Source organism: Hippichthys cyanospilos, chromosome 14 (genome assembly GCF_059441005.1).
Source record: "Hippichthys cyanospilos isolate Australia breed blue-spotted pipefish chromosome 14, RoL_Hcya_1.0, whole genome shotgun sequence".
Taxonomy (NCBI): Eukaryota; Metazoa; Chordata; class Actinopteri; order Syngnathiformes; family Syngnathidae; genus Hippichthys; species Hippichthys cyanospilos.
In genome coordinates this window covers 7,781,153-7,797,436 of record NC_142382.1, presented here as the reverse complement: position 1 = coordinate 7,797,436, position 16,284 = coordinate 7,781,153, and the positions used below count along the sequence as shown (strand labels likewise).

The 16,284-nt window shown below is 40.4% G+C and overlaps 2 protein-coding genes across 10 annotated transcripts in view; both read left to right on the top strand.

Moving 5' to 3' along the window:
* smoc1 (SPARC related modular calcium binding 1) overlaps window positions 1–3,366 on the top strand; it is a 32,699-nt gene extending 29,333 nt beyond the window's left edge. For all 8 annotated transcript variants that reach the window (XM_088433640.1, XM_088433643.1, XM_088433642.1 and 5 more), the window contains one exon: window positions 588–3,366. In XM_088433640.1, the coding sequence (XP_088289766.1) occupies window positions 588–711 (124 nt within the window). In that variant the 3' untranslated portion in view covers window positions 712–3,366. The remainder of the gene's footprint in view (window positions 1–587) is intronic.
* A 5,398-nt stretch (window positions 3,367–8,764) lies between these two features.
* On the top strand, window positions 8,765–16,272 carry slc2a1c (solute carrier family 2 member 1c). 2 transcript variants are annotated; one of them, XM_088433566.1, is made up of 13 exons: window positions 8,766–8,968; window positions 9,579–9,630; window positions 10,493–10,619; window positions 10,723–10,796; window positions 11,101–11,199; window positions 11,264–11,424; window positions 12,425–12,665; window positions 12,731–12,893; window positions 13,971–14,155; window positions 14,444–14,545; window positions 14,633–14,734; window positions 15,320–15,523; window positions 15,603–16,272. In XM_088433566.1, the coding sequence occupies exons 4-13, from the start codon at window positions 10,782–10,784 to the stop codon at window positions 15,780–15,782; spliced, it is 1,452 nt and encodes a 483-aa protein (XP_088289692.1). In that variant the 5' UTR covers window positions 8,766–8,968; window positions 9,579–9,630; window positions 10,493–10,619; window positions 10,723–10,781; the 3' UTR covers window positions 15,783–16,272. The 2 variants fall into 2 exon arrangements, with proteins under 2 accessions (XP_088289693.1, XP_088289692.1); XM_088433567.1 differs by having other exon boundaries at window positions 8,765–9,630; window positions 10,695–10,796.
* Window positions 16,273–16,284: the final 12 nt, after the last annotated feature.

The window sequence follows — 16,284 nt, the reverse complement described above, 5'->3', positions numbered from 1 at the left end:
TTTGGTAATAAAGGCATGAAAACATTTTAAAAATTTAGCATCCAAAACCCGTATCCCCGAGGAACCAAAATTAACTCACTTTAAAAATTAAGACACTTAAAAAAAGTTCTAGTGGGCATAAACAGTAAAAACTTGAATTCACTCATTGCAGCCTGAAGCTTTTTATGGTCTTGCACATTGTAATTTTATTTATTTTTTTTGCCTTGAGTAGACCGACAAAAAGTCTCAACAAGACAGATGAGTTATGCCATTGCAATTGTAATTGGTATTCATGCCGTAAAGCGGGAAAAATTCCGGAAAGAGGGGACGGAAAAAATTTTGTGTTGCACTTCGTAACATGAGAAAAAACGTAAGCCAGGGATGCCGTAACCCGGGGGTCCACTGTACCTCCTTTTCAATTTCAGCTTTTGGTCCTTGAGCCTTTCCTGTAGTGATTGACAAATGAAGCTTCACGAAGCACTTGAAACAAAATGTCCCAAGTGCTTCATGAAGCGTCATTTTCCCATCACTATTTACATGCGTCGTTTAATTTTTTTTTTTTTATGTAATCAGCGCATGTTATACTTAGCCGTGTGTTTGCATTACAGTCGGTCGCCTGGTATGAAAGGAGAACGTTCCAGGAGCCGAGACGAGAGCAGAGGGCACAGAAGGAAGGCATCAACACGCTCGCTTGACGGTGAAAAAAAGAAAGAGGGATCGAAGAGAAAATAACTTCCTGACTCGTTTCACACATACACACACACACACACGCACACATACACATAAAACAAACAAAAAAAACAAAGCAGCGCCAAAATATTTGCACTTTCTCCTCCCTATGTTTGACATGTTTGTATTTTAGATTGTTTGTGGTTTTTAAGTGAGTGAAAAAATGTTTGTGTAAGAATGAGTGAATATATATGTAAAAGTTTTCACACAACAAGTGGAGTACGTGCACAAGGGTAGCAGCTAGCAGGCTAAAATGCACATTGCTCTCAATTAGGGATGGGCATTACACATTGATCAGTTGATCGCGAAACATTCATGTGGATTGTATGGAATTGCGATTTGACGCCACGCAGGTAGAAGTTCGTGGTCGAAAGAAGACTAATACAATAGAAATTCAGGCACGCAAAGTTTGTTTTGAGGACATAAACTTGGCAAAATTTTAGGACTGCCGTCATTCTGAGTGCTAGCACAGTCGTGCTAGCTCTCAGTTTGGCTAGAAAGTAGCGCTTGAACTGCTTTTTGCGATAATTTCAAGTAGTATTCCTGGTAGTGCCTGCTAAAAGCTTCATTTTTTTTTTCGAAGTTATTCCTTGGGCTTTCCCCTACCCAAAATAAATTTTCCAAAGACGTCTCACTCATTTTGCTATATGCTATGGGTAAAATTTTGGTTACCAAGTTTTCGAAGTTAAATATCTTCCAAACTCAGATTATATAAAAAAACGAAATAATTATTTCAGGCGCGGCTCACGTGGACCCACGAACCAGTACCGGGCCGCGGACCGGTGATTGGGGACCCCTGATTTAGAACATTCAAAGAAGGATTCTCGCAACCCGCGGAAAAGAAACCCATTGATCATTCTTGTATGAAGATTTCAACAGGCAAAATTTATCGATTAAAACATGACTTGATTATTAGCATTGTATGAAATGGTGAAATGGAGTGCACCACAGGTTTGCTATCCAATTGATAAAAGCATCTAAAAAGGAACGATACGAATGATAAATTTCTCCGTAGTTGATGGAAGAGAAACCGTGGGTTGCCCATCCCTACTAGCAACGGCCAAGGAATGTTTGTTGTACATATGAACGTGCGCAATTAATTAGAATTAAACTGTGACTCCCGAAGTTGAATTCACCAGCACAGAATTTGAGCTGTATGCATCCCCTTGCACTGTAAATCGGGTTGCTAGGGGTGAAAACCTTCCAGGAAATTTCCATCAGGGAATTTTGGAAATCTTGACACTTTCTGTGGGAATTGATGAAAAGTCCACTAGGAATTGAGCTTAGCTAAAGACATCCATGAAAAATCGACAGACATTACTGTACAGTGCTTCTCAATTATATTTTACTGAGACCCCCCCCCCCCCCCCCCCCCATTAAAGAGAAACACCCCCACCCTCCACAATAAAAAAATTGTCTAAGTATACTCAAACCTGTATCCATCCTTTTTAACATCAACAGAAAAAATAATAGCAATATAAATCAACTTTTGACAACTGTTAATTATTTCTTACAGTGTTCATATGGGTTACAGCTTAGTCTAAAACTGAAAAAAATAACAGAGTGCATCAATGTGTCTGAAACTAAGAAAATAATAATGATAAATTCTTATTTTATTGCAATTACACTTCACATGACAAAAACAAAGCCCTTTCACTGCCCCCCCGCCCCACTATTTGAGAAGCACTGCTGTAACAGTAGTGTCTTGAGATACAAGTAACCCAACTCAATCAGTTTTTCAAGATACAAGCTAGTATTTGACATTTTGATTTTTTTGCAGAAACATATTAAATACAAGTATTTTGAGTTAAGCGTGGTAATTGAATGAAAGCAAATTAAACTCATATCTCAAAGCACTGCTTTAACGTACTGTATTTAAGATTATGGATTATGCTAAAACATTTCCAAATAAGATTGAATTCCCTCAAATCCTTCAATTCTTGTGATCCTTTTTCCCTATTTCCATAAATTCTCGTCAGTTCCCACGCAAAGTTTCCAACGTTGAAAATCGCAAGAATTTTGCAACCCTGACTGCAAGCAACCTCTCTAGAAACATTCGCAGTTTTTTTTTGTTTTTTGGCAGCGGTAGCATGGAGTAAGGACTGGCTTCACTTATCTGTCACGTACCAACATGACGCTGAATTTCTTTTGTTTGTTAAGCTGGGTTACTTGTTACCCAACTAATTTGACTGAATTTAACAATTTTTCATTTTCAATAATACTACTAAAATCAAAACTAATGGCAAGTGTTTGAAATATTGCCATCATTGATGAATTGCAGTTTAACATTCATTATGTTGTTTAGCGACCGATGGAAACAAATTTGATTTGTTTTTTTATAAAACATCCAAATTCAATAGAAATCTAGAAATACGATGCAAAATTAAATTGGTTGACCCAGTGCAGCCCAGTTTAGCTTTGGATGAAACGTAAATCTAACGTAAACGCATTTGGTTGCTAACATCATGCATAGGCAAGTGTCGGCTGAGATTTAGTCCATGCTACTCGTCACTAAAGTCCGAGCAAACATTTGCGAGCATTTCACCTGCATACCATGCTTGAAGAGCTTTTTTTGTTTTTTTTTCTGCTAACATTTTATGTCAATTCAAGTCCGTGTCAACCTAAAGATGATGATAATAAAAACAATTGAAAAAATAACCACCATTCTGTCTTAAACTCATTCTGTGCCATCAATTTTCTGACACCCCTTTCTACTAATATTTAAAAAACATAATATAATTTCAAGTATCATAAGGCAGAAAAAATCCAAAAATGTGTCAAAATGTTATTGTGCGGCATTGCTAATGCCCCCACTTGACTGACGGTCGGACCATTTCCTCCTGACACAGGAAATGAAGGGAAGGAAGGAACACACACTGTACATACGCTGGCAGCGATCAACCAATCAGAGAACATTATGTATTACGTACAATGCGTGCACTGGCAGCCAATAAGCCGTTACGGGAACATTACGTACGTATGTTTCCTTTTATCGATAAGCGTCTGTTTGAGCGTGCGCCTTTTAATGCCTTTTTATGAGTTAAATATGAAAATAGACAACATAATCGAGACTACGCGTTATAATACGATGCACCGTATGGTTAGAAAAAAAGGAAATAAGTATATGGGCTAGTAGAGTGGTTCTTTTTTTTTTTTTTTTTTTTTTTGCAAAGTACCCCTTAGCAAGTGCAACACATTTTTAGGTTAAAATAAAAGACTTAATATGTGCCATCAGTGTCTGATTTAATAAACTTTAGACCCTTTCAAACTTCATTTGTATTCGCCCACAAAAAAATATTTAACAAAATGTCCACTTTTGGATCAAAGAAGAAATTTGTTAACAAAAAGAAATAACTTATTGTTCATAAATATTTTTCCACAAAAAATAATTAATATATAGTGTCAGACCTGTTCTAAAAAAAATGATAAAAAAAAATGTGTCCATGGAAAAATATTAAACTTAAAGTGTCCTCTTTTGGGGTAACAGTAGAGATTTGTTCACAAAAAAACATTATTTTTTAAAATTAATTATTAACATTAATTATTAATAAATGTGTGACCACAAATAATAATCATCAAAGTGTCAGACCTGTTCTCAAAAAGAAATAATTCTCTTTAATTATTTGTCCACAGAAAAATATTCAACATAAAGCGTTCTGCTTTAGGATTACAGCAGAAATGTAACTTAATTATTAATAAATATTTGTCCCCCCCCCAAAAAAAAAACTCAATATAAAATGTCAGATCTGTTTTCAAAAAGGAATAATTATACATCAATATGTATCCACAGAAAAATATTCAACTTTTGGGCTCATAGTAAAGATGCGTTCACAAAAATAAATGATTAATTCGACAGGTGACGAGAGGTGGCACATGACAAATTGGGTTCAACCATTCCAGTATGGGGGAGAATCTGTCTTTTTACAACAATGAAAATGAATAACCTACTGAACAAAAAATGTATTTTATGAATGTACAGTATATTTTCCAGTAACAATTTATTAATAAGTATTTGTAAAGGATTTTTGCATGTTTGTTGTTTTATTTAAAATCTCGAGTACCCCCTGAAGTTCCTCCGAGTACCCCTAGTAAACAAGTACATGGGATTGAATTTCTTGACTCTGTAAAAACTTCTAAATACGTTTTGGGGATTGAATGTGTTCATTTACAAACCGGCACTAATGTTTCAGCTGTACTTGGGCATCCACTCAACATCCAAGTCCAAGAAATAACGGTGAATTAATAGCAGCAGTAAAACGGAATACTGTGTTTACATGCCTCAGTCCATTAATATTGGCCGTCCTGCCCCGGTTAAGCCTACTTTTCGTACACAGTGTGTGACGTTAGACAAATCCTAATCCATAAAATAAATATTTGAGTCTCCTGAGAAATTATGAAAGTCAACACATCAATTGTTTGTTTCTTTGTAATACATTTTGTTCACATGTTAGACTGGCCGTGGTACTATGTTCACAATAAGTACAATTGAGACATATCTCTTATATCTGAGGTGTCCAAATTACGGCCCGGGGGCCATTTGCGGCCCGCCTTCTAAATTGTTGCGGCCTGGGGGGGATACCGAAAATACATTTTAATATGTCCCAATTTGCTCTTTAAAAAGTAATAAAAGGTTTGATAGCGCACAACTTCAGAAGTGTGAAATGAAAAAACTCATTTGCCTCGTCACTCTAAAAACCTTGACGTAGAAGTTTTTGTTTTCGAAATAACTTTATTTAGACTGTGTAGTTGCTTGCATGATTCATTTTTACCATGTTTAATAAGTATTACACAAATATTAACTCGCACTTTATTTCTTTCTATTTGTCTGGATGCAGGTCTCGGAAGAACAAGTTTGGACACCCCTGGGTTAGAACATTTCTTGTTATTTTGATACCAAATAGGCCAGTGGCAAAAATCATTTAAAAATAGTTATTGAATCAATTTCAGGAATATATAAGCGCATAAAACGAATTTGACGTTCAGTAGGTGATTCAATTTCATTATTTTAAAAGACTAGATTCTCCCCTGTACTAGAATGGTTGGACCCAACTTGTCATGCGCTACCGCTCGTCACCTGTCGAGTTAATGATTTATTCTTGACGATGCCAAAAGAGGACACTTGAAGTTGAAAGTTTTTTCCGTGGACAAATATTTATTCATAGTTATTTCTTTTTGAGAACAGGTCTGACACTTTACATTGTTTATTTTCTTGTGGAAAAATATTGTTTAATAATCAAGTTATTTCTTTTCGATAACAGATGTCCAAAAGAGGACACTTTGGGTTGATTTTTTTTGTTTTTTTGTGGAGCAATACAAATGAAATTTGAAAGCTGATGGCACGTTTTAATTTTTTTTTTTTTAACCCCAAATTCTTTGCACTGTTTAAGGGGTACTTGGCTGAAAAGATATTTCACGGAACTCGAGCACCGTTTTCAGAGAGTCCGAAACGCGGCGTTCCGCGTGCATGAAGGTTGCGGTACCAGGTGCCTTCACGGTTTGAAGCTGACATGCAATTTAAAGGTGCACTCTCACAATCAAGGCTAATGGCTTCCATGCGCGAAGGCTATCCCCCCTAAAAATACTTTTAACGACAAAGACACGCTCTGTTTTCCACGCGACGTACAGATGAGACTTGAAAAGCGCCGGCGTCGTCGGCACGTGTTGGCGGGCGGGCGTTAAGGAGGTGACCTCGTTTCGTCGATGAAATTCGAGCCGCCGGACAGCTGCGCTACATCTGGCTCATCCGGGGACACATGTGGCGCATTTGACTGGCGGCGCCGACTTCAAAAGAGTTTTGTAATGACACATGCAAACGGCGTGTGGATTTCACAGGTGACCGCTGGAATTGGGGCTCGTGACCCGATGTCAAGTCGGGTCCGTTTTATTTATCTAGCGTCGATTCACAACAGAAGTTGGAGGCGCTTTACGCAGCGGGCGGGTCAAGAAAAACACCTTATCGGAATGATCCAAATATGAGCACTTTTTACAACATTTAGCAGTATTTTGACCATATTTGGGTCTTCTTCTTCCACGTCCTTCTCGCGGTATTTTAGTCAATAAGATGGCACACTTATGGTAGTATCGTAACTTGTTGTGTCCATCTGGGTGAAATTTCAGCTCCATGGTGTCTTATTTCAATGCGTTCAGTTTGATGTGAAATTCCTTAGGGTGTTAGATAAGAAAAACAGCTTGTTTGAGTTACTCAGGCGCATTGTGGAAATTCTATCATATCATGTACGGTTACACGCGAACTTCAACGCATCATCGCAGGGAAATTACGTTAAGTCGCCGATTTCAAGTTTTGACGCCCCATTAAGACAAAAAAGCATTTAAAAGCGTCACAAAATTGAAAATAGAGGTGAGGAAGATGCCCTAACCTCAAATAGTCCAAAGGTCTTAAAGCCATAAAAAATATGCAAAATATGCCACAATGTTTTATTTTTGTTGATTTTTCAGCTAATATTTTGATATTTTCAACATATTTTACAACATATTTGTTTTGTCAACGAGTACCTCCTTTTTAAAAATAAAATAGAATCGAGTGCGTTTATGTCATTTGGTAGCTGGTATACAACGAAATTGGGAAATTTTATATTATTCCTGATGAAATTTGTACTATTTTATCTTTTTCTATGGACACATTTTGCCATTGGATTCCTTTGACATTTCTTGACAAATTCAAAGTAATCTTAACTTCAACATGTTCCGAGCATTTACGCTTTCCAAACTTTTAGTTTACTCATTACTAACTTTTGCACTTTTCGCACAATTCAACATTTCATAATTCATCCCCAAAATCCTCCGTTATTGTAAAATTTGCTCCTATTCGAAGATCCACATGTTAAACTCAGTCACAAATCCTAGATGGCAGAAATTACTTTTTTTTTATCCAACAAATGACACATTTTTCACCAATATACCGCAATTTTTATTCCAAAGTTCTTACTTTGAAGTCATCAATGTTATGACCCATGGGTCATGTGTAGTTTTCGTATGTGTGTATGCTGTGTTCTCTCCTTTGTGTGTGTGTGTGTGAGTGCCTTTTGGTTGGAGTGTGTCATCAATTGTGTGCAGGTGGTGTCATCCGATTGGCTGGCTCTCCTGATTTGCCGCCCTATTTAAACAACCCACGGACTAAACTCGCCATCTCGCTGGTCATCCCACTGCCAGAAAACGCCACCAGGAACTGTTAGAAATAGCGTTAGCTGTGCTTGTTAGCTGTGCTTGTTAGCTGTGCTTGTTAGCTGTGCTTGTTAGCTGTGCTTGTTAGCTGTGTTTGTTAGCTGTGTTTGTTAGCTGTGCTTGTTAGCTGTGCTTGTTAGCTGTGCTTGTTAGCTGTGCTTGTTAGCTGTGCTTGTTAACTTTGTTTGTTAGCTGTGCTTGTTAGCTGTGCTTGTTAGCTGTGCTTGTTAACTTTGTTAGCTGTGCTTGTTAGCTGTGCTTGTTAGCTGTGTTTGTTAGCTGTGTTTGTAAGAGTCTGTAGATGGAGCAGTAGTAGGAGGGAGACACCGTTTATGTTGAACCCTTTTTCTCCTGTTTTTGCGTTAGGTCGATAGTGAGCCAATTGTCATTCGTTTCCTTTTTGTTTGGCTAGTTAGTTAGGGATTCTGAAGATCTTTTGTTTATTATTTTGTTTGTTTGCGCTCCCGCTGAAGACAATAAAAGCTGCTGTTTTTGTGCAATGCTTTTAGTTTCATGGGCCTTTTCTGGTGGTGAGGGTACGGACGAGGAGTACACACGTTATATCCCGGTTCCCCTAGGCTGGGTGGAACAATCAACTCATGCCTTCCACAAATATTTTTCAAAATTTTAATAGTCAAAATTTGAATATTTTGTTTTTCTTTCTCACTTCCACATTTTTTGACTTGTTCAAACCCACAAATTTCAAAATAAAAGCTAAAAATGGCTTTTTTTTCTTGTGATTCCTTGTAATGTCACAATTTTTTTATTTGAGTCCAATCTTATTCCATATAATTAAAAATCATTCTATTATCTCCCATGATTCCACACCATTCCTCATCCTTCCATAATTTCCATTCTGCTTTCACACTTTTCACGCTTTTTTTTTTGTCTTAATGCATGCATTGGAACACTTAAAACCACATGACACGCCATAAGGTGTAATTGTAAAGCGCCATTAACAGCAGTTGGGGGTCAGGGTCGGTTTGAACCTGCCCAGGGGTCAAGCGGTTGCCGCGGCCTGTGGGAGGTCAAAGTTCACGTTCCAGACAGGCATCAGCTGCGTGAACACAACTTGCAGGTGGATCTTAAGTCTTTTACTCTTTTATTCGGTTTGAATAAATAAGGATGGAGAAACTACGCAAAGGGATCTGCACTGGCCGACTTTGGGTTTTGACCCCGTTTTAAAGGAAGGTTTCAAGACTGATCTTCTGTTCTCTCGCTACCACATCTCCTGTCCATGATTTGCTAATTAGCATTAGCCCCGGTCAGCATTTCCTAGAAAGACGGCGGTCCTACGTAATAATCATCAATCAACACGGTCGCATGTGTGCAGCAAAACTAAACAAGGGAGCGCATGTCGCGTATGGTTTATAGCTGAAAGACTTTGGGATCAGTTGCACACGAGCCGGCAAAATGGCGGCGGGTCCAACAAACTGATCCCAGGTCAGCCCGGGAAACATGTACGGGATCGGCTGGAACACGCGGAGCTTCCCGGGAGGCCCGCGGCTGTTATTTTATCAGGCCGGCCACAAATTCAGCGGCTGCATGTGACTTCATCGGTGAACTAACTGGTTCTGTCGGAGCATTTGTGTGTGTGTGTGTGTTTTTTTGTATATTTGTGTGTGTGCATGGTTCCAGGGGCGGAGTGAGTGCTCGGCCATGAACACTGTTGCACTTGACTCGCACAGGATGAGGATGGCATCGGGCAGGAGATAATCAATAATCAAGTCTACGTACACAGTTAGTATTTTTTTTTTATATCTTTTGATTAACTTGAGCAAGAGTTATTCTGCGGCACTGGTGCGTAGATATTGTATTCGATTATTGTTCATTTTAATCTGGAGTTATTGAAACATGTTTTTTGAGTTAAAGTGTTCAAGACTGATGAGGTTTTCTAGGTTGAGATTTCTGGCCTTTTCAGACTAGGTTTGGTTTTTAAGACTCATTTGGGGTAGCAGTTTCGTGTCATTATGCAAAGTTTGATGTAATTATGCTTGCAAATGATCACTTCTAATTGGTGTTCCAAAACTGGATTAGGGTTCAAACAAGGATTCCTTTTTCAAATTTGGATTTCGAGTTTGGGTTTCAAGCATCGGTTTGCATTTGGGATTTTTTAAGACTGTTAAGGTTTTCATTTGGGTTTCAAGCCTAAACGCAGGGTTTAAACCAGGATTATCTTTTCAAATTTGGATTTTGAGTTTGGGTTTCAAGCTTTGGTTTGCATTTGGGATTTTTTTTTTTAAGACTGTTAAGGTTTTCATTTGGGATTCAAGCCTAGGTTCAGGGTTTCAATGTAGTGTTTGAAGATGACGTTAAGTTCATGGTTTAGGTTTGGAAGGTTGGGTTCCTGTCAAGTTTTCAATATTGGTTAAGAGTTTTGAGGATGGATAAGAATTTCAAAGTAAGGCTATATTTTCAAGACTGTGATTTCGAATTGCTGTTTGAGACCTGAGTGATAGTTCCAAAGTTTCAAAGCAGATCTATCAAATCATGGTTTCAGGACCGAGTTAGGGTTTCAAATTCAGTTCTGAAGGCTTGTTTTGGGGTAACAAAGCTTGGGTTCTGGCTTCAAAGCTCAGGTTGATCCATTTTCATTTTCTAGAGCCGCTTATCCTCGCTCGGGTCACCGGCTTGCTGGTGCCCATCCCAGCTGTCTTCAGACAGTAGGCGGAGAACATCCTGAACCGGGGACATAAGGACGAACCTCCCACACTTCCAGTCAAGTTTAGGTAAAGGTTTCAAATCAGTTTTCTAACCAGGGTTCGTTTCGATCGATACGGTCCGCTTGCAACGGTGGCCCAAAGATTGAATTCGTCCGTGTATGTTCCTCAGCCGTAAATAAATGCATTGTGGTCACCCGGAGGAAGACAATCGTCATCTGAAGCTGACAAATGGCCATAAAGGAGGTTGGTGTCTTCTTCTTCACCCTCCAAACACGTGAGAGCAGAACACTAACACTTGCTTGATGTAAATAGACGTTAACATATTAGCACGGTGCGAAAATACTTGACTGCACCTTTAACCTCCAAGACCGTCCTTACTGGCATGTGCCCTGCTATGCGCATACCAGCAAAGCCTAACTTCAGCTGGAAACCTTGATCGGAAAGCCGGACTTGAAATCTTAATATGAAAGCGGCGGTTTGAAAGAGTCACTTTGAGGGCCGTCGCCGAGTGACAGCTTCCCATCGTCGTTTTTAACGTCTATTCCAGTGCCATCTGACGGCCTTGCTCCTGACCTCGGTGGTGGCGGCCATTCTGGGGTCCCTGCAGGTGGGCTACCACACAGGGAACGTCAATTCCCCCGCAAAGGTAAGGCCGGACAAGCGTGCGGAAAGACGCTTTTTGGGAAAAGTGACACCGCGCCCGCTTGCAGATCATCGAGGAGTTCTTCAACCAGACATGGGTAGACCGATATAACGAAACCATGCCGGGGCACAGCCTCACCCTGCTATGGTCCCTTTCCGTCAGCATCAAGGACTTTGGAGCCCTACTGGGCTGCCTCGGTGTCAAATATCTGGCAGACTCTTTTGGACGGTAAGTATGAAATGTTAAGGTCCCGTGTCGCTGACCAACGTGACATGTATTGAGGAAAGAGTGGCGGGGAGATGACTTTCCCCGGGTAGTGTCAGCAGCGGACGTCCAGGACTGACTGAGATTTATTGCCTGACACGAATGAATTAGTGAAGTCCTGGTGACTTAAATATCTCCTGGAATCTGAGTATGGTTTTCTTTATTCGTAGATTTCATCTTAACCATTGTGGCATTGTTACAAATTATGAACATTCCTTTGATTTTTTTTTCATGATATCATAAAAGAATCAATGGGGAAAAAACACTAGGGAGCGGAATTTTCCAGCAGATGATTCAAATGTAAATTTTCAAAATGCAACCATTCCGACATTTCTATGTGATCGCAGTTTTGTGTACAAAAATAATCATTGTCCAAATTTTGGACCATATTAAACTATTAGAATTACAATTTTTGCGATGCATTTCACTCGAATTTATGACTGATTTTTCCCACGATTTTTGCAACAAGTGAAACTGGCTTCTTGGGCTGAATTTTGAAATACTCTTGGAACAATCCCTGGAAAGAGCTAATATTCTGTCAAAATGGGCAATTTCTGCAAAGATGGCAGACTTTTTGCATATAGCTGCTTGAGACTTTTTTTTTTTCTCCAAATGTATGTTTGCTAAATGAAAAGGACACTACATTTTCAAAAACTCGGGTGGCCAATACTACCCTAAAATGGTCACTTGGCGCTAAGACTTGGGCATGGTTTCTCCAAACTACTTTGTGGTTCTAATAAGTATTCATGATAGACCTTATGTTAAAATTAACTGAGTTTGAGGGTTGAATTTTCAAAAACTATACTCTTAGAAGGACCTCTGGAAATGGTCAAAATGCCTCTAAAATGTCGAGTTTCAAAATCCATAATTTCCCACTGTGCTCACTCCTTCAGGCGAATCAAAGCAGCATCTACCGTTATGTATCTACCTCAATTAAATCCCCATCTTGCCCCCGCCCCCGCAGGCGTAACTCCATCCTGATCGTCAACGTCCTCTCATTGGTGGGCGCATCCCTGATGGTGGTGTCCAAATTCATTGAGTCGTTTGAGGCTCTGATCCTGGGCAGGCTGTTGTTCGGTCTCTTCTGTGGTCTGGTGATGAGCCTCAACCCGCTTTACGTCCAAGAGGTGTCGCCCACAGTATTGAGGGGCGCCTTTGCCACGCTCAACCAGGTGGCCTTCGCTTCGGGAATCCTACTGGGAATGGTGAGGAGCACGCGAACGCACCGCTGCTCGGAGCGGGGCCTGAGGGTTGACTGGGCTCATTCCAGGTGTCGGGATTGGAGACCATGCTCGGCACCAAGGAGCTTTGGACCACGATGCTCTCTCTGTCCCTGATCCCGGCGTTCATGCAGTACCTCATCCTGCCTTTCTGCCCAGAGAGTCCTCGATACCTGCTTATCAACAAGGGACAGGAGAGCAAGGCCGACGCTGGTGGGACAAGGCTAAATTCCAATTCTAGTCCTAACTTGAAAGTCCAAGCCTGGCTCGAAACCCGAGTTTCAAACCATAACTTAAATGAACGAAACCCCAATTTGAAATTGTTAAAGGGACAGTGTGTAAGATTTTCATTCAAAAGGAATCAATTAAATGATTGTACATTTCAAAAGATTGCAATTAAATGTGTTCTCCTCATAGGGTTAGTCATCATGAAATTATACTACATGGAGGGTGGCGCTCCTCCAGAGGCGGCCATGTTTGTTTTAACTATGGACAATGGTAAATGCAGCACCTGCAGCACCCCCTGCTGTCCGTAATGAAAACAGCCTAAATCTTACACACTATGCCTTCAAATTGAAAGCCTAACTATTGTTTGAAAACTAACTTAGACTTTGAAATCCTAATTTAATAACCTAACATTTGTTTGATATCGTTAGGGTTGGCTTCGAACCCGACCTAAAACCCTAAACCTGTTTTGAAAACATAAATAGAAACTCTAACCATGCCTTGAAACCATAATCCTAGTTTCAAATTCTCACCTTTGCTAGAATTTGAAACCCTTGACCTAGTTTGAAACTCTGCATTCAAACCCCAACCAGTTTAAAACCCTAACGTTATTTCTTAATATTTGTTTGAAATATTAGCCTTAGCTTCAAACATACTGCAACTTTAAACTCTAACACCGGTTTGAAATTGTGATTACAGGTTGAAATTAGGGAGGAAAGTTTGACTCACGATTTGATTAGATTACGATTTTTGCTTCTACAATTTGATTCTGAATCAATTTTGGATTCGCGATGAGTTGATTCCATTCAATTAATGATTTCTGTTTCAATCTCTAGATGTGCGAAGAATCATCATGGCTTTTTCCACGAAAACACATTTTTAGAATATTGATTTTGGGACGATTTACACCGATTCTGATTCTTTTTGAAATCCCAACGTCAATTCCAACTCCATAATTGTGCATAAGGATTCAATTGCCTATCGGCTACGTCGCAAAAACGACACCTCGGCGGTCGCCGTTTTTTCCCCGCCGGTTTCGCTAATTCCAACGGGACCATCCCGCAGCCCTGCTCCGACTGCGAGGAAGTCCCGAGAGGGTGTCGGCCGAGCTGGAAGAGATGAAAAACGAGGCGGCTCACACTCAGGCGTCCGTCGGCATCATGGAGTTCTGCCGCAAGCGAAGCTACAGGCAGCCCATCCTCATCGTCTTCTGCATCAACCTGGGCAGCCAGCTGTCAGGATTCAACGCGGTAAACACTAAACGCCAGGCGGAACACTTTAATACCGGTGATATTTGTTCATTAAAAACCAGAACCGTAACCTCAACGGCAGGCTAGTTCCAAACCAGAAACTCTTCACTTGGAAGATGAACTCAAAGTTCAATAATCGACGTGAACCGTTAAATTTGATCTCATACCCAAACCGAGGTTTGATACCATCATTTGACGCTATGACGTTAGTTTAAAATCTAATTTGGGGGTGAAACCCGAGCTTTGAAATCCCAATTTGAGAGCCTAACTTGAAACTCTTCCTCGCAGATCATCAATTATTCCACCAGAATGTTCCAGGATAATTTTGAGGAGGCCAAGTACCTTACTCTGGGTGTGGGGGCCACCAACGTGATCTTCACTCTGGTGGCCGTGAGTCCGCGTCGCATCGTCACGGTCGCCGCAAGCACATGAAGTTTTTCGGTGCGCTTTTTGGACTTTGTTCTTTTCCATCTTCAGTTCTTCTTGATGGAAAAGGCCGGAAGGAGACGACTGCTCCTCATCGGCTTCATCATCATCGCCGCCTGCAACCTCTTGATGACGGTCGTGGATTCTCTGGTGGTAAGATGCAGTCGTTGTTTAACTGTTTTGAAAGCTGCAACAATTAGTCGCTTAGTGGTCATCACATCAATCCGTAATTATTTTTGGTAGTTTGCTTTAAAATTGTCCAGACCCTTAAAATCTCAGCCTCTCAGCGGTAAAGATCGTTCAGATTTCTGTAGTCCTCCAGGAAAGGAGTCCTGCATTCAAACTTTAGCGCTGAATCAAAATAAATCATTTGTAAGCATTTGCGTTAGATTTGAAAACAATAATGCACCTTTATGTCTATTTTCTGACATGGGTTGTACCAAACCTGTAACTGAATTTGAACTAATTTTCTGCATTGTTAATTGGAAAGATTAAAAGATCTGCTAATGCCTTATTTTCATATACTTCAATAACAATTTGAACCTTTTGGCTGTTGGGAAATGAAAGTTGAGAGCTAAAGGAGGTTATTTTGATAGAATCCCCAAAATGTACACCTCTGTCATAGTTTTGTGAAAATGCATCACATATGTATATGCGATGGATGGATGGATGGATGGATGGATGGATATTTTTATATTAATCCCGTATAACCAAGTAAGTTTTTCTTCCTCGGGGCAGCCAATGGTGCCCAAACTGAGGAGCCTGCAGGTCCTGCTGGTGTTCTGCCTGATCTCGGCGTACGAGCTCGGGCCGGGCCCCATCTCCTGGTTCATCGCCGGCGAGCTCTTTGACCAGCCCGGCAGGTCCATCGGCATGGCCTTTGCCAGCATGCTCAACTGGGGAGGAAAGTTCCTCCTGGCGCTGCTTTTTCCTCCTCTAATGGTGAGCGTCTAGTTGAGTCTAGTTTTCTGGGCAGAGTTCTTATCTTTTTGTCACGATCTCATCCGTCTCCCGTATGCAGAAAATCATCGGCGGCTACACTTATCTACTCTTCATGGTTATGGCTCTGATGGGCTTCACCTTCACCTGGTTTCGAGTGCCCGAGACCAAGGGTCGCACCTTTGACGAGATCGCTGAGGAGTTCCGGGGGGCGGAAAATCTTCCTTTGCACAACAAGAACGGATTCAACACCTTCACCTAAACGCATCTTTGGCGGGCGTCTTCGTATGCTTAGAAAAGTGGGCTGCTCGATATGGGTGACCTCAGTTGTTTTTGCCAACCATCCAAAAATGTCTTCCCTCTCCACTGGACTTACAAGCTGGTAGCTTGTAAACTGATTTACGAACTTTCAGGTTCGTTCATCTCTACCTGCACATTGGCACCCAGTGGATGAAAGTAAGAGTTTGAGAACATCATTTATATGGGAGTTTCCAAATATTTCTGGCACAAACTAAATCAGCTAACAAGCTCACGTACTGATAAGGAATTTGAGCAATGAGCATCATAACGTAATTGCAAAGCGACTTGGTCAAGGGAGGTGCCAAGAAAGGGTGATGAAATGTTTATTTGTCAAATATTTCACGATGCAAAGTTGAGGATTCACTATTTTTTTAGTGTTTATAATAAAAAGACAACAAAAAAATGAGGAAGGCACAACAAAGTGACACAAATAGATCAATTGGCCAACGCACACACACACACAT

Coding starts and splice junctions, on each gene's coding strand:
- slc2a1c (XM_088433567.1), top strand. Junction 11,200..11,263: donor ACGTCAATTCCCCCGCAAAG/GTAAGGCCGGAC, acceptor GCCCGCTTGCAG/ATCATCGAGGAGTTCTTCAA. Junction 14,735..15,319: donor CGGTCGTGGATTCTCTGGTG/GTAAGATGCAGT, acceptor TCCTCGGGGCAG/CCAATGGTGCCCAAACTGAG.